This window comes from Podarcis liolepis, assembly GCF_965112155.1.
Source record: "Podarcis liolepis genome assembly, chromosome: 2".
Taxonomy (NCBI): Eukaryota; Metazoa; Chordata; class Lepidosauria; order Squamata; family Lacertidae; genus Podarcis; species Podarcis liolepis.
The window spans coordinates 53303953-53328342 of record NC_139555.1 but is presented as its reverse complement, the minus strand read 5'-3'; the positions used below and the strand labels follow the sequence as shown (position 1 = coordinate 53328342).

Below are 24390 nucleotides of genomic sequence, written 5' to 3'. Positions count from 1 at the left end.
CATGTCCTGTGGTCTTTTCTTTTCTTTATCAGAAATTACTACTCTCATCAACTTTGTTTTGGAAAAAAAACATTGATATTTGTGAGTGTTCACAAACTTGCCTTTAGAGGATGTGGAGGTAGTTACCAGAGAGAGGGTTTTTTATGTGGTGATAGTGATATTTATTCTACTGATAAATTTGGCTATCGTCCTGTAACTGTTTTATTGGTTTTTGTCTGCTGTTTTTAATGTTTTGAACATGGTTTACTATACTTGTGGTGTTGAATTTTCTTTCTCTAAACTACCTTGGGGATTATTTTAGAGGAAAGGCAGGATATAGGCTTCCCAAATAAATGAGCGTTGTACATTCTAACATCTTCCCTAGAGGGGCAATAGAGCTTCTAGGGTGCTCAAGGGCTGAGGTTCAGCCTATGCACTAATGTAGATCGTAATGCACAAAGGAACAAAGATATTATGTTAACACATGACTGGCCCTTGCAAACTAGTTTTATTAACTTAATAGCAGCTGCAGGAATCCCCAATCCTATTCTGGACCAAAGGGGGCTCTAACCATTTGTCCTCAACACAGTCCTGATCTGGATTGCACACACACACAGCCCAGAGACTGCCAATGTTCTAGGAGAAAATAACAACTGCAACTCTCCCCCACTCAATCCAGATTGGAACAGTGGTGGGGACAAATGGTTGAAGTTCCCTCATGTTCCAGCCCCAGCCAGGATCACCACACATCTTATTTGTTTAGTAAAGATAAAAATTGTGTGATAATGCTGTCTCGATCCTAAGAGAAACAGTGTGTTGCAGTGGCTTAAGTGCAGGATCTGGGAGACCTGGGTTCAAATCCCCAATGGGTGACAGTCACTATATTTCAGTCTAACTGACCTCACAGGGTTGTTGCAAGAAAAAATACTGAGGGGGAGAAATCCATGTACTCTCCCAGGATCTCCTTGAAAGAAAGGTGGGATAAACAAGACTAAATAGTAAGATAGTAATTGGATAGAAAGTTGGTAGCTGAAAGTCTATGTCACGGCAGACTCTTTTGGCAAATATTTAGCAAAAGCTGTTTGAAAGGCAGCACAGTACTAATAAATCAACGTTCTTTGCACCTTTTTGAAGAAAAACCTACCACAGCTAAAAATCCAGCACAGCTCTCTTCCAAAGTTTCAGATCAGGAATACCTGAACTAACAACCCTAGATCAATACAGATCTAGGCAGAACCAGAGAAAAAGAAGTTATCATACCATTATAAGCATTTATCAACAGTTCATTTATAACCTATTCATTGCTTAAGAACGTAATCTTCCAATCAGTTTTATTTGGCTTACACGCTTAAAGGGGTGCCAGCTCTTACATGTGACAAAGGATCTGTTGTCCCAGTCTCAAGGATCCGGCGCTCATCTACAGCTGGATGAACTGAAGTTCAGTGTGAAATTAGCCTTATTCTGTTAAGGCAGCCCCTTAGCAAAGCAGCAACCATACTGAATCATATGAAATAAGAATTCATTCTATGGATGATTTCAGCTCCAGCTGACTTCACTGAAGCAACCCACACTGACCTAGAAATGGACAGGAGAACTTCCAACCAATACTTATGCCCGTATCTGGCACAGTTCCATCCCCTTTGGAACTCAGAACTAGTTAATGCATGGTGGCTTTCTCCTGCATGGAGGAACTAACAATGTAAACCATCACTTATAAGACTTATCAGAAAAACCTTATTTGTGACAAATACATACATTGTGTAAATAATATTGGCATTATATTCTTGATTCATGTTCTTGCAGCAAAGCTTAAGCTCTACCACATACATAACAGTGGTTCTGTTTCATTGCCACACTTGTTAGTTCTGTATGGAAATTATCATGTATGAAGTATCTATCAGTAACACCAGCTATGTACACTTAGCACTTAACTCTGGCTCCAGTGCACTGCCACTACTGGCGTTTGAAGCCGTGTCCACATGACATCAGCCACAATCCATATGTAGTTTCTTGAGAAACACTGCTATTTGATGCATTTCCCCTCAAATCAGCTTTCATCTGATTTGAAAACGTAATCCACAATCATTTCACAACTAAGCTGAAGTATGTACATTTACATGCACAGATGACAGCTCCATGAGCAGAAGCTCAGGGTGAGTGGGTTGTAGGCTTGAGGAAAACAAACAGGTAATGTGCATTGGGTGAAGACATCCTTGCCCCCTCTCTGGTGTGCACAGCAACTTGGCAAATGTGACTTAAAACACAGCAGGGAGGATGGGGATTACAACCTTGCTGCATTTTAAGCCACTAATGTGTACATAGCCTTAGATGAGTAGGTATCACTCACCAGACACCTGTATTCTAGCCAAGGCTACAAACAAAACATGAGCTCAAGAAACATACTGACCAAAATCAGAAAAACGCACCCCTGATTTCAGGACCAACTTTTGTTGGTGTCAGCTCAGAGAAGATTTCCTGAAATATAACTGGGATGGGGTTAGAAGGCAGGACACTTATTTTTAGTAGTTCTCAGGTATTTTTCCTGTTTTGCAGTAGGTCAGACCAACTATAAATAAAGGCTATTTATAAATGACTTGGAAATTCTTGGATCCCAAAAGAATGATTAAAGGTAAAAGGACCCCTGACCATTAGGTCCAGTCGTTGCTGACTCTGAGGTTGCGGCACTCATCTCGCTTTATTGGCCAAGGGAGCCGGCGTACAGCTTCCGGGTCATGTGGCCAGCATGACTAAGCCGCTTCTGGCGAACCAGAGCAGTGCACGGAAACGCTGTTTACCTTCCTGCCGGAACGATACCTATTTATCTACTTACACTTTGACATGCTTTCAAACTGCTAGGTTGGCAGGAGCAGGGACCGAGCAACAGGAGCAGGAGCAGGGACTGCTGACCTTCTGATGGGCAAGTCCTAGGCTCTGTGGTTTAACCCACAGTGCCACCCGTGTCCCTAAAAAAAGAATGCTTAGGCCACTTTTAAAACCTAAAAGGTTGCATGTAACCTCTAACAAAAGAGCTCTTACTTCTATGATGCAATATTTAAGGTGTTCCTGTTTTATTCAGCTGCTCCTTATAAGGTCAAACTTTTGAAAGTCAAGCCATTTAAATTAAGTTCCAAGTTCATCCTTTTTATGAAGAAAATGGGGAGGACTGACTTTAAAGTAACCAATCCTGGCATAAGTTGACTACATTCTCTCCTGATTGGCTTACTTGACCATTCTTGGAACATAGGGCATAGAGCTTTTAAGTTAATAACTTTAAAAATGCTGACACTCAGCTTGTGCAGTACAGGCTGATGGCAAAGAAAAGCTGTCTCTCCCTTTTTCTCTTGAAAAGAAACAGAAAAAAGTTGTAGAGCCTCCTCTTGGTTAACCACAACCTCTGTGAGCAATAAAGAAGATTCAGCATATATACAGAGCAGAATGAGCAACTGATTCATTCACAGGGATGGTGAATAATAATTAGAATGTGGTCACGTGACCTCTACAATTAAGATCCAGGCGCCACTAAGAGTATGTAGGGTTGTTTCATACATCCCTAAACCCTGATATCTTACCAGAATTACTCCTAGCTGCAAGGGCTTATCGGGAACGTCAGGAAACACAAGGCAGCAGTGTTGAAGAGATGCCTCATCCACACATTATTTAGTTGTTAAGTTTATTTTTCAGGAGGAAGGGGGGGCGCTAGGGGCCTCTCTCTCTCTTAGTAACCGTCTTAACAGCCATCATCAACTTCGGAACAGGCCGTAAAAATGTACGGCCAAGTAGGATTCGTGCCGTTTTGTTTTAACTTCTGTTGAATTTTAACCGCTTCGCAGCTTGACGAGGGCGAGATGTTCGAAAGATGCTTCGGACGTTTCTCAAGAGGGCAGATCACGCACAAGCCCAGAAGTAAGTAGTTTTGTCTCGTGTCAGTCCAACTGCCGAAGGCTGCGATTCGGGGGCGCCTTACTCGCGAGTAAACAGGCACCACAAAGAGCCGTCGACACGAACACACACATTACACACCCCTCCAGATCAGGCTGCGGATCTCCCTCGCCCTCATCGCCTCATCTTTTGTTTCCCATCTCAGAGATGCCACCCACCGACACCTCCCGCCCCTTTCCGCGGTCCCCCTGCCTCCTCTCTGACCCTTGAGGGACTCCCCATCCCACCCCCTTTACCTTGTAATCCTCGTAGTCGAGGTTTTGCAGGCGCTCCTTGCCGGAGCGGGCCCGGATTTCGACGCTGCGGGCTGGGGCTTCGTCCGGGGGCGCGTCGGGCTCCGGCGGGGGCTGCTGGGGCTCCTGCTGCCGCGACGGGGCTCTCCGGGCCCCTCTCTGCCCAACGCTGAGCGCCGCGAAGTCCAGCGTCTTGCTCTCGAAGGCGCCCTCCACGCTGCAGAACATCCCGCCATACTTCTGGCGGGGCACTTGGTCGGCGGTGCCCGGGCGCGCCAGGTACACGGGCAGCTCCTCATCCTCCTCCTGCTGGTGAGGCTCTCCCCGCTCCCGGCCTCTCCGCCTGCCGCTCGAGGTCATGGCCGCCGCAGGCAAGGCAGACGGGCGGGCAGCGCCAAACAACGCTCGGGAGCCCAAGCCGCCGCCGCCGCCGGGTGGCAAGTCGAGCCCCTTTCGCCTGCCTGCGAGGAAGGAGAAGGAGGCGGGAAAGGGGGAGAGCGCGCCTCAGCCGGCTCCTCTGCCGCAGCCGCCGCGCCTCAGCTCAAGCGCGGAGTGACTGGCTGACGGGGAGAGAGGGAGAAAGAGCGCCTGATGGGAGGGAGGGAGAGAGGGAGGCGGCGGCGGCGGCAGGGCTGCCCGGCCGGCCACGAGGACTTTTCCTCACACGACGAGCACCGGCCGCCGCTGCCGTAAGGGGGAAACGGCGCCCGCTCTTCTTAGGCTGCGTTTGTGTAACGGCAACGGCGGGCACCTGAAGCGCTCGGCACCGAAGCCCTCAGGCAGCAGCGGCTCGCCTCCATGCTCGCGACGTCCCTGACAGGACGGCCTACTTTTTTTAAAAAAATCTGTGTCTCTTCTTCGCAGTAGTTTGTTGGGGGAGGGGAGGGGAGGGGAGGGGGAAAACATGCCAGGAAAGAAACTTCACCGGCTGAACTTCTGCTTTTCACACAAGTGCTAAGGGGTGGGGTTGGGAGAGGGAGAAGTGCCAATTTGAATAAAATATTGGGGGGGGGGAGAGAAATAGGTCACATGATGCGGTGCACGCACCCTATTTGAATGACAATGCCCATCAACTTTGGGGGGTCCTGGCCCTCGCAAATATTTTAGGGGGTGCGCGAAGAGAACTCTGCCCCCAGGAGTTGGCTCCTAGGTTGAGAGGTTCCTTATGCCCCCCCCCTACATCAGGTGTGGGGTATCTGTGGTCCTTGAGATGTTCCTGAACTACAATTTCCATCATCTCTGGCCATTGGCGAGAGGTTCCTTATCTGGACCTCCTGTGTTTTTAATAGGAACTGGACTTGCAGAACGGAAGGAGGCATTTGGTGGTTTATCAAATGTTTGCCCGAACCTCTTTCCTGGGTTACTTCTACTGTGCGCAACATGCATAAATGTAAGAAAAATTCATAACAAATATAAGTCTTAACATGCGGAATGCTGCTGAAAATGGCAGTTGGTGTCAAATAGGACTTTAGCAAGTGGGGCTTGCTAAAAAAACGACTTTCGAAGACATTTGTAGCGGCCATGCGGGCCAAATTAGGCCCATGGGCCGGAGATTCCCCTATGCTGCCATAGCTCACAACCAGTGACATCCTACCCTATTGTGACTGAATGTGCAGGCAAGTTAGGTAGTACTTCAGGTGGAATCCCCAAGCCTTCCAACAACCACATTGCGGGCATATGTTCAGCAGGTGCCATTTTTCCTGGCATGGAGATGCAGGGATGGGGCCACTGCACCAAATGAATTTCTGTACGCCATGTAGATATTAAAGTTACAGGAAGATTGCAATCGAAAGGTAGCAAGTTTGGGAGTATTTCATTTCTAAAATAAAACATGGATACCTCTCCTCCTAAATCCCCGATGTATGGAAGCTGAGTGCAGTTATTTAGTAACATAAGGAAAATGTTCCCTGCCCATGTTCTACATTAGTATTATTTATTACATTTGGATACCACCCTTTAGCTGTAGATCTCCGAGAAGTTCCCAACACAAAACTACAATATAAAAAACCCCCACAAAATACATAATAAAAACAGAAACAACCCAATAATCACCTCTTCCACAACACATCCAAAAGGGCATTGGATGACAATCAGCCCAAGGCCTGGTTGAAGGTGAACATTTTTGCCTGGTCCCTAAAGGCAATGTAAGAGAGAGCAGTCCACAACTGGGGGGCCACTGCAGAAAAGGCCAATTCTTGTTTTGCCTTGTCATCATTACTCCCCGAGGCCAGGAACTGGAACTGATAATAGTTTCTAGCTAGGGTTGCCATATGTCCTCTTTTTCCAGGACACATTCTCTTTTTCATGATGAGAGTCATAGAGATCCATAGTTAAAAGTATAAGTCGGCAAATGTGTCTTCTTTTTTGCTCTTCAAAATATGGCAACCCTATCTAGGTCAAGAGAGAATAATGAAGGAATGTTATGCAGAGTTTCACTTTTATCCATGAAAGTTTAAGGCATGAAAGACTGCTCCGGACTGAGGCCTCTTTTTTCTTCCAAACTGAAGTTTATTTTCTAACAGAAGCCATGATTTTATATTTCCACACGCATCTATAATCACAAGACTTATAGCTAAATTAAATCATATCTCTCCCTAAATAAAGACGTTGAAGTAAAGACATGATGGTACAGCATGCATTCAGAATCTCACTGAGGTCAACATTAGGCACATAGATAATAACACATTTGCTTAGTGAAAACTATAACTTACCAGAGGCTCACTTATAATTTGTAGAGTTGCTACTGTTAAGAATTGCATGAGAGGCAGAAATCAACAGATGTATCTTTTTCCATCCATATATCCATGCCAGGAAGGACTTTATTTATTGATTTCTGCCTGCCTATGGTAACTTAAGGTAAGGGAAATTCTTTTCCATAAAAAGACAGTAGTTCTAAATACCTCAAGGACCACCTCTCACAATGTGAACAGACCCAGACCCTGCGCTCCTTATCTGAGGCCCTTCTTTGTGTGCCTTCTCCACAAGAGGTGTGCAGGGTGGCAACACAAGAACAGTCCTTTTGTGCGGTGACTTCCCATTTGTGGAATGCTGTCCCCAGGGAGGTGTGCCTGGCACCATCATTATATATCTTTAGATACCAGGCCTTTGGCTTTTGACTATCTGTGGCTTTTAAAAATGATTGGGATGTGTTTAATGCTTTTATCTTTTCCCTTGGTTTTAATGTATCTATGTGAGATTTATTTTATGTTTGTTTGGTTGTAAGTTGTTTTGGGTTGCCCTAGGCAAGATAAAGCAACTGATAAAATAAATAAATAAATAAATAAGAATGAATGAATGAATGAATAAAGGCAACTTCACATAAAGCAGAAAATAGCAACACACATAATCATATTTACTTGCAATTTATTTTTTACCTGCAAACTATATTGATTAAATAATAAATATGCACAGATAGAGTTGTATGATACAGTTTGTTTATGACACTATTAAGTTAATTCCATCAGACTATTGTAATGATCAAACTGTTTGTTTTGACTGCTTGATGACCAAGTTTGCTTTTTGTGGTATGGTTTAGCATAAATGTTAAAGTGCATCATAACAACAGGCTTCAAAGCTCTGTGTTGCTAAGTACTTTTTTTTTTTTTTTTTTTGCTCCCACATCGTGCAAGTCTTTAAGGTTCCACCGTGCCCTTCGTTGTTTTTGCTAAAATGGACTGACATGGCTATGCTTCTGGAAAATGTGCAGGCTTGATTACTGTAAACCAAAGTCTGACAGCTACAAGTTTCATGAATTCCCAACAAGCTGCTGCTCTAAAGTAAAAAAATAAGGATTCATCTGAGACAGTAAGTTGCAGACGTACAAAAATGTTGGCAAGCTAGGAAACTGCAAATCCTGCTCCACAGCAAAGCATTCCTTAAATGTGTGACAAGGTAAAAGGAGTGAAATGATGAATCTGCACATCTCGCATGCAGTATTCACCAAAAGAGATGTTATTGTTCCCAAATGCCCATTAAAATCAAAGATAACTCTGGACTGCTTACCATCGTTATTTTCATGATGACTCCATTTTAAGTTGTAGTAATTCTTCCTTGTAAAAGATATAATGCTGATATTGAACTCACATTCTAATCAGTGTTACAAGAACCCAAAGAATGTACAGTCTTCAACACCGGTAAGTTTCTACAACTGTCAAAGCCACTACTTGTGGAGGGTATGTGTGTTTGTGGGATTACATTATAATGTATAATACTGTACAAATTATTACACTTATTCAACTTATTCATAGTCACTCGAATCTAATGTGCCATCGAATCTAATGCACACCTCAATTTTCATAACTTTGAAACAAAACAAAATTATTTGCTGGTGGACGTAAATGTGGCATTGAATCTAATACACACCTTAATTTTTGCAATGTAATTTGGCCAAAAAAAGTGAGCATTAGATTCGAGTAAATACAGTATTAATGATATACTTTTGCTCCTATTTAAGGACTTCTTTAAAACAATTCAATGTCACATTTACTCTTACTGTTATTCAGAAAGCAACTGCATACCAAGAGATTAGTCATCATCTTTCAGTGGTCTCTGAATCTGTTGCATACATTTAATCATAATCATAAGAGTTAGTAGGTAAAGCAGAATGGGGTTGATATGATTTTTATTAAGTGGTCACGAGAACACCATAGTCACTGTCAAAATAGCATCTTTAGCATGCACTCACTGACTATACCAGAAAGGTCCTGGATTGCAATTTACTGATAGGGAATTAAGGATTATGGATCTCTTGGGGAAAAACAAATAAATGGGATTTCAGTGTATCAGGAGAAAGCTGCTAGAATCACAGAGAGAGCTGCCCTGTGTGGTGAGCAAGTGACCTGTCAAATGGCAGCTTTCAGTGGGGTACCCTCTGGTCCTGTACTGAGTCTCCCCACTCAGGCTAGCCATTGGATCCTTCTGGACAGGAGGGAAAATTAGATTCCTACTTGAGGAATGAAGTCTTTCTGAACAGCAGGATATTATTGTATCCATAGCCCTGTCTCCCAGTTTGTCCTTTGCTTCTGCACCGTAGTTGGTCTTTTAGTTCTTGCTAACTTTATTTCTCTTTACTCCTAGCTTCTGGAATGTCCCACAACTCTTAGTTCCTAGCTCACTTCAGATGGTTGCCCATACTAACAGATTCCTCTATTTGGTATGTAAGTGGGTGAAGAAAGGGTAGTGTAAATGAATCTGTGCGTGCCCAAAGGTAGAATCCATTTATACAGCCACAAGCATCCTGTTTAATGTTAGACACTACTGTAAAAACCATGGGAGTCTCCTGTGTGCACAGCTCAGTTTGCAGTGTTTTTCTTTCTGTGCACAGTTATGTGAATTGTCCCTTATGAATGTTTGCATGAAAATATTTATTTATTATATACAGGGTGGCCCAAAAGTAGGTATACTGCTTTAGAATCCAGTTTCTTTGTTCTTGACTCAAGTTCTCATCATTAGCAATCTCAGTAAAGAAAAATAATCCATTGATTGATTGAATGAATGAATGTCTAGCTACTTTTGGGCCACCCTTTATTATATCACATACTTACAGTCTGCCATCCAGAACTGGCCAGATCTATAACTTCAGCTAGAAAGCAGCAGACCACTCACAGGGCTCTGACTGCTAGCAGTTTTTTGTTTTTTAAAAATTTCTCAAGATCTGCTGACTAGACTTTCATTGACTAGACTCAATGACTGTGCAACATAACACAACAGCCATTCTCAGAGATAACTGTCAGCATGTCTGGTTCCCTCTCCTACTCCTGCTACTACCATCTCTGACTTATTCGCATGACTGAATGTCATCGGTGAAGCTGATGTCAGAAGCCACAATGAGTTTTGTTTAAGAAAAGTCTATCAGTGATTAGTAAGATTCACAGGAGAAAACTCTCAAAACAATAAATTCTTCCTCTCGTACACACCACTGTCTGTATAACGGACTCCAAAACCAACAATGGTCTGTGGGTAAGGAAAATAATGGAATGGAATGGAATGGAAACAAATGATCACTAAATGAGCCCTGATTTTCACCACCCACTGCATAGTAGAGATTCAGGCATGTTTTTGTTTTTTTTACTCTTTAAACAGTTTTTGTATTTCACAATACAAAGGGCTATTTTCCATTGCACGCTTAAAATAGCAAATGTTGGGTAAAAAAAAAAAGACTCTGTGGACTTAGGCAAAATAGTACTTTTAGGAACATCTTCTGGAGAGAGGTAGGTCTGAACAGCGCAAGGGACAGACTGGGAGGCAAGTTTAGGGGAGCAGCAAATTTTTCCTTTTACCTTTGTACAAGCCACCCAGGGAAGTTAGAAGTAGCTGCTGTCTGGATTTCCTGCGCAAAGTGATATTGCTGCCAAACTAGATATGATGATTGTTACACAGTTTGCTCATACACAGTTGAGGTTTCTTGTTTCTTGTTTGTTTGTTGGGGTGGGGAGAAGCTGGATCAGGACCGTAGCATGTAGAGGAGAGAGCTTTAACACTTCTCCCCTCCATATATCCTGACTGAACTCTCTCACTCTGTGCTGCCTAACTGTCCACAAAGTTCCCAGTCCAGAGCCCTCTGTAGCACAACCACACCACCTTGGTTATAGTATCTCATGAGAACGGCAGATCAGGTACACACTACTGCAAAGAGGAAAGAAGGGAGCATCATATTGAGGTTGGGGGGTGGGAGAGGAAGTTGATTAAGCGGCAAAATATCCAGGATTGGCGCTGATAGACTTTCAAATAGCAGCATCTTAACCAGACAGCCATGCAAGAGCAGCTAATGGCTCTGTCTCAAAACCTCATTATTCTGTTGCATTACTTAAATGGATGACAAATCTCCAAGTGACTCCTTTTACAGTATTATCGTCTGAAATATTAATAATGTCAAAGCTGTGTGTGCTACTTGACAGTACCAAGCACAATCCAATTAGAAGATACAAATATTTCTCAGCATTAGCCTCATTTCCAAATGGCTTAGAAATTGTCCATAACTACTCAGTATTAGGAGAGAGCAAAAAAGAAAAGGCAGGGTGTGCCATTAAGGATGGGTCAGTAAGCAGAAATGCTCATGTTCAGTGTTAGAAAGAAAAGGGTGGAATATTTTAATAGTACTGAGCAGGAGGGACCATGGCTGGAATGAGGAATAATAAAACAGTTGCCTAACAATCATAATGTAACTGTGTGTACTATATATTTCAGAATAAGAATCCTGGAAATGGAGAACTAATCAGGGCAGGATGCAGCCAAATATGATTAATTTTAAAATTAACAGCCAAAGTCTTGACAACCTGGAAAAGAAGGGAAATTGTCCCAAATGCAAAATGACTACACTTATTCCAGAGTCAACACTAAAAGAATTGGGACCAAAGGGATATCTACACATAAGGCTTTTCCTATAGAAGTTGTTGTTGTTGTTGTTGTTGTTGTTGTTATACCCCACCCAGTTTAGGCAGTTTACAGCATATATGAAAGCAGTGCTTTTTTCTAAAAAAATGTTTAGGGGTACTCTCATTTTGACTCAAGAAAATCACCAGGAAAGTAAATGAAGCCGTCATCGGAGGTGGTAACAATGGAACTGACCAATCACCATGCTAGATTCCAACTCCTACTTCACACATTAAACGCTTGCTTCCGTCTGAGACCGTGACAGGAAATGAGGCCGCCATTGGGGGTAGCAACGGAACTGACGATTCACCGTGCTAGAGAAGAAACTTAAAAAAAAATTTTTTTAGTTTCTTCTCCCGTTAGATGCACAAAATGGTTAGGGGTATGCGTACCCCTGCGTACCCCCAGAAAAAAGCACTGTATGAAAGCATAGTAAAACATCAAAATTTTAAAAACTTCCTGATACAGAGCTGCCTTCAGATGTCTTCCTTATGTAGTTCTTTATCTCCTTGACATCTGAAGGGAGGGGGTTCCACAGGGAGGGTGTCACTACTGAGAAGGCCAAACAGAAGAATTTAGCTGCCTTCTGTACTTTTGTTGTCATGTGCTACAACCTTTAATGCATACACTCCAACATTTCTCTGATGAAAATAGAGACATCTTAAGGAAAAGCAGGACATTCTCTGATCAAATCAGAAACTGGGATGGCTTCAGTAAATCCAGGACTGTCTCTGGAAAATAGAGACACTTGGAGGGCCTGTTACTGTATGCAGCCTGTATGTAGCCTGTACTTCCTTGCATACGTCAGGCAAGCATGTGCAGGATGTAAATGTGGGTATTATTTTGCTTGTGCTATCTTGGTGCACTGCACTGACAACACAATCTTATATGTTTACTCAGAAGTAGGCCCCACTTACGAAGGTAAATGGGTATAGAATTGCAACTTAAGTGAGCATGTTTGGGATTTTCCCAACCCTTCAGGAAAAAGCCATAGTCACATTTAAAATTCTAGTTTAGTTTCTGAGACTTAACATACAATACTTTGAACTCCTGCGCTATAATGCCATATTCTTCATTCAGCAACCCAATTCTTTTTCATGTCAGATTGCTTTACAGAAAAGTAAACTAATTTTTAAAATGCTTACTTTAATGGAAATGACAGAGATACTATTTCAGCATCAGACACTTGGAAATGCTAAGAAGCTCCCAAGTGCTTTGCAAAGCAATTCGTAAGAACAACTATGAATGAGGAAGAATTGTCCAGCCTTCTTCAAAATATCCTTTAAGCCAATCCCTTTTCACAGGAAGATTAGTTAATGAAATGAGACATAACCACTCCACATGGTATGGTGTTCTATAATTTTTTGACTCCTAGAATTCATTGTCCATTTTCTTTGTTGCTTGTTGTGGGTCTGCTAGCTAGGTTTTGTGAAAATTGAGAATAATTTTTAACTAAAATGTCTTTATGAACTTGTCATGGGGGAAAAAACCACTTGATTTTCACCATAATTTTTACTATATGTAATTGTGGGAAACAATTCTTACATTTTGCTATTATGCAAATGACAGAAACCAAGTTACTAATAGCAAATTCCTGTTGGTTTACTACTCTGTCTGTATGTCCCCTACCAAGGCAAGATGGAATGCCACAACATATTTTCTGGTGTTTTGTCTAATTTCAGCGTCTCCCACAAATGATTCGTAGATGATTCATCAAAACATGTGTTATCAAACACCTCTTTATTTTTAGTAGACCTCTTTTTCCAAACTCTCTACAGTAAGCCAAACTGTGTGATAAAAACTGAATGGAGATCAGGAGGAAAGTGGAAACACTGCAATTATCAGCTTCCTCTTTACGTGCAATCTCGCTTTCCTAACAAGTGGAAACCTTGGTGTTATCAGGAAATTAGGGCCCAGTTTTCCAGAGTGTGTAATTTTTGCAAAGGTCGTTTCTATACAGGGGTACCTCGGGTTACATACGCTTCAGGTTACAGACTCCGCTAACCCAGATATAGTACCTCGGGTTAAGAACTTTGCTTCAGGATGAGAACAGAAATCGTGCTCCAGCAGCGTGGCAGCAGCGGGAGGCCCCATTAGCTAAAGTGGTACCTCAGGTTAAGAATAGTTTCAGGTTAAGAATGGACCTCCGGAACGAATTAAGTACTTAACCCGAAGTACCACTGTAAAGGGATTAGTAGAAGGCAGCCTTGGGCATCAGTTAGCAGTACAGAGTCTCAAGCAGAGATGTGCTCTCCCAATCCCACATGTTCCCAGCATGTTCACACTCCTGTCTCAGTGACGTCTACTCCATCTCCACAGAATGGAAGATGGCAGGATACCCAAGGGTGTAATCTACGGGGAGCCAGCTTCAGGCACCAGGCCCGTTGGCAGACCAACTCTGCATTGCAAAGATGTCTGCAAGCATGACATGAAAGCTGGCAACATTAACCCCACCATGTGGGAGTCCCTTGCAGTCAACTGCAGCACTTGCAGACAAACAAGTGCTTGCAGTGACCAGAGGAGGAATGACCGCTGGGAAGAGTGCAGAGAGAAGAAATGCCATGGTGCATCTGCGACAGCACAACTGGACGCCTTTATCTGCCCCAGCTGCAACAAAACACGTCTCTCCCTCATCAGTCTCTACAGCCACAGCAGGCGCTGTAACTCTCCAATGGTTTGACTTCAGCCCTGAAGGTGCATTCTCCAACAGTTTAAGACAGGTGGGGAACCTCAGGCCCAAATGTGGCCCTCCAGGATTCTCTCTCTGGCCCATGGAACTCTCCCCAGACCACACCCCTCACTGCCCTTCCTTTGCACCACAAGCGTTTTTGGCTGGCTGCAATGTGCCCTTGAACTTTGGCAAACTCTTGTTTGTCTAGATGGGAGACAGCAGTATATATTGGTGTGTGCAGACTAACCTGCACAAAGGTAAAATTTACATCACTCTCAAAAGGTGGCCCAGAAGGGAATCTGATCCTCGTGCTGAAAAAGTTTCTTCACTGATGCTTTAAATTTTTAACAAAAAAACATTGATTCCTCTTCAAGCAGCAGTAATAAGCAACCCACTGATGCCCAGTAGGAATGCCCAGGGCCATTGTAAGGCGAGGTGGTGAGGGATAACTGCTTCGTGTCCACTGATGCATTTTTAACTTTACAAAGAATGCACATTCAGCTTGTCTTAACATATAAGACATAACTGAGTTGTGTTAAGTGGTTCTGACTTTGCATTCTTGCTTAAGAACTTGAAAAGGGTTTTGCATTATCAGTTTATCTCCAACTATGCCAGCATTTTTTGCACGCACATCCCAGCAGAGGGAAGGTGCCATGATCTACCTCCTACCCACTAGCTTTAGCCTAGTGCTGTCAACTCTGACTCACAGAGGCCTTTCTCAGCCCTGCTGTTTGAAATCCTCTAACGGGAGATGCCAGAGTTTGGTCTTTAGGATTTTCTGCATGCAAAGCACTTGCTCTACTACTGAACTATAGTCCATCCTCAGTAGCGTAGATCTCAGCTGATATTTCAATACGGTGCAGTGATTTAAAAAAAAATATTAGTAGCATCCCTCCCTCAGATGTGGGTCACCTCAGTCGAAACCAAATGGAGCACTGTGGTATAATAAATCTAGTTTTTATTCTTGCTCTATTTTACATTGGGCATGAGAGTTATTTATAGACACGGAGGGACAATTTCCCCCATCCCTGAGTCTTTATGTTTCTGGATTGTCTCATGTGGGTCAAATGATTGAGGTGCTTGGAGAATAAAATATTTTGGTGATTACACACAAACAGCTGCTTTCAGGGCCATGACCACAACATTCCTCTTAATGTTTGTCTTTAAGTCAGTTACATCCTGTCTTATACCAGCTGCACTTTATCTTTGTTCCCAAAGAAGAAGAAGAAAGCTAACATCAGGTAAACAGTGCTGCTCAGTATTTGTTTTCCAGACACTTTTGCTCAGCACTCCACACCATTTTAAGGGATGAAGTGCATTTGTGTCCCAAGAAGTTTAGGACGGTGCATGTGGTTCTCCCCTGAGAGGTGGGCTAGACTGAGAGTTCAGGACTGTCCCAGAGTCACTTAGTAAGCTTCATGCCTGATCAGGGATTTGAACTTCGGTCTTCACAGCCCTAGGCCATTGCTGTATCTTAGGCTTCTCCAACCTGGGCCTTCCAGCTGTTTTGGACCAGAACTTCCATCAATCCCAGCCAGCATAGCTGGAGTGCACTACAGTGGTACCTCGGTTTAAGAACTTAATTCGTTCTGGAGGTCCGTTCTTAACCTGAAACTGTTCTTAACCTGAGGTACCACTTTAGCTAATGGGGCCTCCCGCTGCCGCCACACCACCACCGCACAATTTCTGTTCTCATCCTGAAGAAAAGTAACCCAAGGTACTATTTCTGGGTTAGCGGAGTCTGTAACCTGAAGCATCTGTAACCTGAAGCGTCTGTAACCTGAGGTACCACTGTAGTTAGAAAAAACTGCTCTGACTGCTACACCATGATTTTTGTCTCATCCTTTCACAATTATCTTGAATATATGAAGTCCATGGAGGAAGGCAGAAAACACAAATGAAATAAGGAATAATACCAAGGAAATAACTGTCTGCCCGCACACACATACAAACTCCTTATTCATCCCAAACCAACCATCTGAAAGTCAAGTCCTTAGGAGGAAATTCCTCTTTTCTCTGCTACCACCACATCAGTGGGAAATGATATTAAAATGGTTTTCTGGTGGATCTGGAGACAGCACCCTTTCGTAATTGTACACAGAAGACAAGTAATGAGGGAATAACCCGATTGGCATAGCTGATATATAGCTAGCACCATAGATCATCTATTGAAAATGCAATAAAGGGAAATTACAATGGGAAGGACACTGTAATTATATATTTCCTCTTCTAAGAAAGTAGGCCTGGCAGAAGGGCAGCCCTCGGCATTTTGCACAGTTAGGAATAATGTTAACAATAACTCAGAATTGTTAAGGCTGAAAGTGAGCAGAGGTTTTCTTTACATTGCTATGTCTCCCGCACTACTTCTCATGTCCACCTTTCAATGGTTGTCCCACATAGCCAAAACAGGATGTGCTGCACTGTTGTGGCTTCATGTTGCATCTTCAAAGCAAGATACTTCCACTGCTACATTGGGAAAGTGATTTGAATCCTGATCCTATGCTCTGCACCAATGGGATTCACCCTAGAAAGAGCTTTATGAAGCGACCAAACACAGGCAGTCTCCAGAATCTGTTTGGCCTTTTGTAAAGAGTCTGCCAGCGGTTAATCTGATGCACGACTCATTTCTCCAAGCAATGGCAGCAATTCTGTCGTGGTCCACCCAAGCAAATATATTTATTTTGTCACTTAAAGGCTTAACTTGGCAAAGAATTCAAGTGCATTTCAGTGTCTTGATCCCAGCTGGTTGTGGATCACCAGGTTAAAGCAATGAGCTTTAATCTTAGGTTAGCATATGCTTCTTCAGAGCCAATATTACATTCCTAAGAAATTATAGTTATTTTTATTATTGTACTGTATATAAATAGCTTGTTGCATTTGCATTCATTTCATGCTTGAGGAAAGCAATACCACGCAGTGACTGCATGAATGATCAAGGGGCTGTACCACCACCGCGGAGGCCCCCGTTGCACCCATTTTAAGTACAGCAGAGGAGACACTCCTGCCAGCAGTGTAATCTCCAATGGTTGCCACCACACAAGCGTGCATATAAGCCTATTAGAAACTTCAAGAAGTCAACTAGTAAAAAACAACAACCCAGCAAACAGAATTAAAATGTCTTCCCAGAGGTCTATTAGAAGACTTCCTTGTTTGCTTTACCAAGTTCTCACTACAAATTGTGTAACACCACTAACATAGCTAGTACTACGACCTTCTAACATAGCTAGGTTATGACCTTCAGCGGCCAGACTGGGATTTAGGTTTACGACTGGCATTTCTGAAGACCTGCCTCCTCCTATATGAAATTGTTTATCCATGGAAGTCATCAGTGCAAGCCCTGCTCCAAGTCCTCCCATTTCAGAGGCAAAGTAGGTGGTGAAGGACCCTTGCATTTGCAGTGCCGAGAGTTTGGAACACCCACGGCAGAAAAACTGAGTCAGTGCCATCTTTTACACATCAAGGCATTTTCCTGATGGCTGCTCACTGTTAGTTGCCCTGCTTCTCAGACTTAGTTTTTGATGTGTTCAGGCATATGGTTGGGTTTTTGTTTCCATATTTCCATGTATTAGCTGATTTCTAAAAATAATCGTCTGATCTTAAATAAGCCATCTTGGGCACCAAAGATGGGAAGGCAGATATGAATGTTTGAAATAATAAATACTTGTGATTATGTTTATATCCTGCCTTTCTTCCATGGAACTTAAGATGACATGCACAAGATTCCCAGCTGGTCTTCTGTCTTCTCAGTGACCCAGACCTTCAGCAAGGCTGCTACAGGATGTTTCTTCAGGTAATGCTACAGCTGCAGTAATGTGTCAGGAGCATATGGCTCTGCCTTCTGCCAGATCCATCTCACTCAATATTTGTCCATTTGGTCAAATGGGTAGCTCAGTTGGTTAGAGCGTGGTGCTGATAACACAAAGGCTGCAGGTTCCATCCCTGTAAGGGAAAGCTGCATATTCCTGCATTGCAGAGGGCTGGACTAGATGATTCTCAGGGTCCCTTCCAACTCTATGGTTCCATAATTCTATGATTTAGCTCAGTATAGGCTGGAGATCTCCAGGTCAGAAATATTTCTTATCACCATCCTTTTTAGATGGAGATGCTAGGAACTGAACCATGTGCTCTACTGATGATCAGTTATAAGGCCAGAGTACCTCTACCCTGACCCTTCACCAGGAGAAATGCATTGTGTATGAAACAGCAGAATCCACCTCATTAAGACAAGGGATCTTATCCACACAATTTCCAAGTTGTTGGTTTTCCCCCCAATACAAGTTTCATGATCTGCTTCCCTTCCAACCCAAAATTTGTATTCACCTCTCTCCTCAAATTAGCATCTGCTTGTCCCATGCAAAGCCCTGGAGTAGAAACTGTCTGTTATGCTCAGAAAGTGACTCTGTCTTACATTAAGGAAAAATATTAAGCGTAAAATAAGTAAATATTTTATTTAGGCTAGCATTATAAACTGGAGGGTTTTTACAGGGAACAATGAGGCTTTAAATACCAGGATGCAAACCATTTATTTCCATCGAAGGCATGAAAAACAAAGCTGATCCCACTTTCATTGTTTGACAGTTTGTTTCTAAAGGCAAATTTCTAAGTATCTCAGCCTCTGGGATGGAGGAGAATCGTATGTTCAGCATTTGGAGTTTATTTTTTAATGCTTTGCACTTGAAAGAAGAGACATACAAAAGAAAGCCTACAGAGAGACATACTTTTGGCCATCAAATGAACCTAGATATTGGCAGAAGTTTGTTTTGAGAAACAACGGCTGCTGGACAAAGTAGGAACAGATGAAAATATGTTTAAGTTCTTTATATTCTAAAACAGAACATGTTGCATGTCAGGAAAAACAGATGTTCTAAATGCTGTGAACTGAATCTCAGATTTTTATTTTTTATTTTAAGCCAAAACCTTTCCTACTGCTTTTGTTTCAGGTGCTGGAGAGATTCATCAAAGAAGAGGCCCCACCCAAGCCCCTTTTCCTAAACTGCTACTTATCCAAATTGACAACATTTCCACCACTTACCCTTGGATAATTCTTTATTCCACATATCTGCTTTGCCACATGTCACCAGGAACAGGAAAACATGGCCAAGAACTGACAATGTGAGGCACAGATTTATTTATTTTTTAAGGAGGAGGAGAGGGTGAATAAAAGTAGAATAATTATTGTTTAAAGCCATCAGCATAAAGCAGCAGGAGAATTAGCATGAATTAACAAGTTCTCCTAGGATATAGTGTATAGTTAGTAGGAGTTGCCAACCTTTGTTGGCACATTTGGAATTTTGGAAAAGTGCCATGGGTACCAATAACATGGATGCTGTGGGGTGTGTGGCATAATACAAAACGATGGCTGTGGGAGAGTAACATTAACACACAATGACTGCTGTGGATCATGACACAACACAAAATGGCTGCCACATCCAAGAGAGCGGAAAAAGAGGCAGGGCCACAGAATGATGAGAGCATGCCACCCTCAGCCCCTTCCCCACCAATGGGAAAAGTCTCCTACATCTTCTACCACCACACTCTCCTAAAGAAGCTCTTTGTCCCTCTCCTCTGTTCATAATGGAAAGAGGGTAGGTGCCCAGGCCCGGCATCCAATGAAACCTGGTCTTGTTAAGGGGTGTGTTCAATATGGGAGAGGCCATGTCAGTGGAAACAGGAAGACCAATCTGTTTCTTGTGCATTGTGGATTTTTGAGTGGATATTTATTGAGCGCTTTTGCAGGTGCCATAGGAGGTACTGTTGTGCATCGGTGCAGCATTGCCAGTCCCTGGAAGGTATTGTAAGGCTGGGAAATCTCATGACTGGAGATCAAATGTGGCCCTCCAGGTCTCTCTGTCAAGCCTTTGGGATTCTTCCCACACCAGACTTCCTACCTCATCTACCCTGCAATACCCTCCTTACTGGCCCTGCAATACCCTCCTCAGTACTTTTGCCTGGATGAAATGTGTCCCTGAATAATGCCACTTTCTTGTCTGGATGGAGGGTAGAAATGTGAGTGTAGAAACCACTGACCATCTGTATAGATTGTAACCTACTGCACAGAGACCACATCTGTTGTCTTGCCCACTTTTTGCCTCTGGCCTCACCCACTGCTCCAAAGCTTGCCCATGAGGGAACGCTTCCTTTAAGCTGAGATGTTTTCCTCATTCCTGGTGCAGAGATAGATCAAGTAGTGGGCTATCATTGCAGCTTCATGGACTCCTTCAGGGAAGAGGTGTCCAAAGAGGGAAGAAGATACCTTAAAGGAGATTGATGGGTTTATTGTTTTAGATCAGATATAGGCAAACTCCAGCCCTCCAGATGTTTGGGACTACAGTTCCCACCATCCCTGACTACTGGTCCTGTTAGCTAGGGATGATGGGAATTGTAGTCCCAAACATCTGGAGGGCCGGAGTTTTCCTATGCCTGTCTTAGATACATTTAAATGAATCATTTTCATGGAAACACTACTACTGTGTTTCAGTTCATTAACTCGTGGAGTATTTTTTGTGGGCGGGAATAAAGTTATAATCTCACCTCTGGGATGAATTTACCCCAAATTAAAAATGGAGAGGAAGAAATCCATAAAAGAAATGCACATTTGTGGAGAGTATTCAGTGGCTCCTCCTGATTATACGAGCCAAAGAAAGCTGTCTGCCTTCATCAATCAAGCAAGACGCTGAAGCTCTGGGATTTAGCAAGAGGAGCTGTGGAGATGAAATGAATGAGCTCAAAGTCTTTGGGCATTTGAAGAAGCTGTTCGGGAACTGGGCCAATGTAAGGCACAAAAGGCTCTAGGCAGAGTGAGAGATGCAACGTGGCAAAAATGAGAACACTCCACAGATGCTACATTCACAGCCAGTAGTGACTTACTCAGAGTAATGCTCCTACTCAATACATTTAAGGCTAGCATTCATGTCTATCCTGCATTCATTTGCTCTTGGCCTCCTTTGCAATGGTCACCAAATAGCAATAAGGGGATGGGATTGTAAAGAAAAACCCAGTCTGCAGAAATAACCAAATCGGGGACAAAAACAACCCTTAAGCTAGCTACTAAGAGCAAATATTTCTTCCTTAGGGATTGCTACAATAGGTTGCTGTGCTGCTAAAATCCATAGAGTATGCCTGTCACTCTAAGCACCCACTTGGCGAGTTCAGTTTGAGGTTGTGCATAGCAAAGGCAAAGTTCTTCCGGGAAGTTGTTCTGGGTTTGAAATATGTTGGCGCAAACAGAAAAGCCACTGGGATTGAACGTTATCAACATGATTGATGTGGATTTCTTCTTTTGCCCCTCCAAAATCATGAATATTGTTTTTGACAAAGCCAGATTAGGGCTATGTGTAGACATAACCAGAGCCTGGAAGCTTTGTTCATTTTTACATTCCCATTGCCAGTGGCTTGGCACTGGAGCTACAGCAAGAAGGTTCTGTTCTGCTAAGCAGGACAAGGCAGAAGCCTAAGATCCTAGTCTTTAGACCAGGCCTGGCCAATCTGGAGGCTTCAGAATGCCTACCAATATCAGAGGCTCATGTTAGTAGTACCTCAGGTTAAGAACTTTGCTTCAGGATGAGAACAGAAATCACGTTGCGGCTGCGTGGCAGCAGCGGGAGGCCTTATTAGCTAAAGTGGTGCTTCAGGTTAAGAACAGTTTCAGGTTAAGAACGGACCTCCAGAACGAATTAAGTTCTTAACCCAAGGTACTATTTCTGGGTTAGCGGAATCTGTAACCTGATGTGTATGTAACCTGAGGCGTATGTAACCCGAGGTACCACTGTAGTGGAACACTCAATTATAAGTGTCCCTTTCTAATATACAAAGGAATTCATACTATTTAACCAGCACAGGCTGAGGGTTTTGCAATATAAATATTTGGCAAAGACTGTCATTCCTTTGGGCTTTAATCAAGTATCCTGGAAGCTGCAGATTGCCTTCACTGATTTTCTCTCTTTCTCCAAAGTGACATATGAATCAGCACATCCATGTAGCCTAGGCTTATCTAAAAGAGCTCCTGGAAATTCTTGGAAGAGAGTGACAGCACTGGTCTTTGAACTTTCTCTTGGAAATATACATACAAAGTGGAAGTGGCTTTGCTGACCTTTTATGAAGAATGTTTATGGGAGAGTCAGTCAGTGTAATTACAGTAGGATTTTCTTTAATTGTAACTGTGTCTATTTGTTTTAGGGGCACATAAAAGTAGTTTTACATTGTGCATAATAAATATGCATGCATAAGTTTCCAAGTTAAATTCTATCTCCACTTAAAAGAAACTAAAGAGAAAGGGATGGGAGTGATCTTTGCTTGTCAAGACATAGCTCCTTCAGAGCTAGATGGACCAACAGAGTACTATGTAAATCAATAAAGTAAATTTCAAAGTCATCATTGCATTGTGGAGCAACATAAACTAATAACTGTGAATCTTTCAAACTAGCAAGAAACTCACAAGAACCAGAGTATTTACTATTTGGTTTACAGCATAAGCAAAACAGAGTTTTAAAAAGATGTTACAGAAGCACAATTATAGGCTGTAAGCAACTAGCCTTTTCTTCCAGCAATATTATCCAAAGCAACCATTTCCAGAGGAGGACGGCATATTAGTCTCTTGCAGTTGTGTGATACTGTAAGAACTAACTTATTAATTATGACAAAAGCTTTTGCTTCATCAAATGCACAAATGTTATCCTGAGTTTTAGGTGTGATATATTTAATAGAACTTGTATGCTACTTACCGTAATTGGCTGAAACCTCTAAGTGGGTTACACCCCCCCCCACAAAAAAAAATCTAAAATCTTCATTAAAAATACAGATATAATTTTTTAAACACCATATATGCACAACAATGTGTGTATATAAATACTATTTGTTTATTTTATTTTAAGTATTTATACACCACTTTTCGTCAGAAAAGATCACAAAGCAATTTACAGGAAAGGCAAAAAACTAAAGGCAATATGCTAATCATCAAAATCCATGGTTACAATATATAAAACATCATATTCCATAACAGAGATTTCTACTCAATACACTAATACTCAGTATTAACATCTACTAACATGCCTGTGCCTTAGGCATTCTGCAGCTGCACACAATCACCCACACTCACATATTCCCAACAGTTACAGAATCCCAATAAAGAACTGCAACCTAAATAAGTTGTACAATAGAAGTGCTATTTGGTCTGGTTTCTTCCTTTAGGGCCTGTGAGCCTATACATACATACATGGTTGAGGAGGGAAACAGTAAACAGTAAAGCCAGAAGGAAATTAAAGGCAAAAAAGTATGTTTGTTGATACATTCCATTTCAGCTTCACTGTTTACGATTCCCCCACCCAGCCATGTATATAAATACCTAAAACTCAGGACAGCACTTCATGCAATGAAGTGCCAAAAGACTGTTTTTCCCCAAAACAAGTTATATTTATGCACAGAGTTTTGTTTAAGCAAAGAGGTTTTCTATAAAGCATTTTTACAAATATGCTGATAGATCCTCTTTTACAGGGACCTAATAATCTAATTGCTAATGTGCTGCAAATTATAACATCCTGTACAAATTTCTTTATTTCCCATTACAGCACTCTTTGTTTTACATTTCCGTATTATGGCAAGATTGAGGCTACAAGCCGCAAATAACTTGCTCTAGAAAAATCTCAGTGTGCTATTGCAGAGCAAATAGCAGACACAGCGTTTCCACACTATTCCATTACCACAGGCAAATCCTTCTTTCATATACCTTATGCCTTCTGTAATTTACCACTCTTTTTCTTGATTTTTAGGTCAAGAACAAGAATTACTGCAACTAGGGCAGAACACACCATTTGACAAAAAGACTAAAATCCTACACATACTCAGTGGAACTTATATATGAATAGATATGTATAGTATTCAGATTATGTTATTGTCTTTGTTGTACACTTGGATTTAAAGAGAGGAAAAACTATTTTAAATTAGTATTCTGCAAGTTGAATAGAAAACTAGTTACTACGGGATAGGTAGGGCTTCCACCTATTTTCTGCTTCTAGTGGTCACTGAGTATATTTGCTAGTTTACCCCTGAGCCTTCACAATAATAAAAAGTTCAATACAGTGGTACCTCGGGTTAAAAACTTAATTCGTTCCAGAGGTCCGTTCTTAACCTGAAACGGTTCTTAACCCGAGGCGTGCTTTCACTAATGGGGTCTCCTGCTGCTGCTGCGCCACCGGCACACGA

At 42.3% G+C, this 24390-nt stretch overlaps 1 protein-coding gene and 1 long non-coding RNA gene across 11 annotated transcripts in view; one reads left to right on the top strand and one right to left on the bottom strand.

Annotated features, from left to right (window-relative positions):
* DPYSL3 (dihydropyrimidinase like 3) overlaps positions 1-5445 on the bottom strand; it is a 52760-nt gene extending 47315 nt beyond the window's left edge. Inside the window, exon 1 of one of the 4 annotated variants that reach the window (XM_083487758.1) lies at positions 4155-5445. In XM_083487758.1, coding sequence (XP_083343884.1) covers positions 4155-4511 — 357 coding nt within the window. In that variant the 5' untranslated portion in view covers positions 4512-5445. Of the gene's footprint in view, positions 1-3473; positions 3616-4154 lie in introns of those variants that run through there. The other 3 variants (XM_083487757.1, XM_083487761.1, XM_083487759.1) reach the window with 3 other exon arrangements.
* On the top strand, positions 3246-24056 carry LOC310699638. Of its 7 annotated transcripts, none has more exons than XR_014522182.1 (6): positions 3246-3504; positions 3810-3882; positions 5441-7007; positions 7781-7955; positions 17899-17983; positions 19134-19432. It is a non-coding gene; the product is annotated as an uncharacterized lncRNA (long non-coding RNA). The 7 variants fall into 7 exon arrangements; XR_014522180.1 differs by lacking the exon at positions 3246-3504 and adding an exon at positions 23958-24056 and having other exon boundaries at positions 3819-3882; positions 19134-19305; XR_014522181.1 differs by lacking the exon at positions 3246-3504 and adding an exon at positions 22145-22531 and having other exon boundaries at positions 3819-3882; positions 19134-19305.
* The last annotated feature ends 334 nt before the right edge of the window (positions 24057-24390 follow it).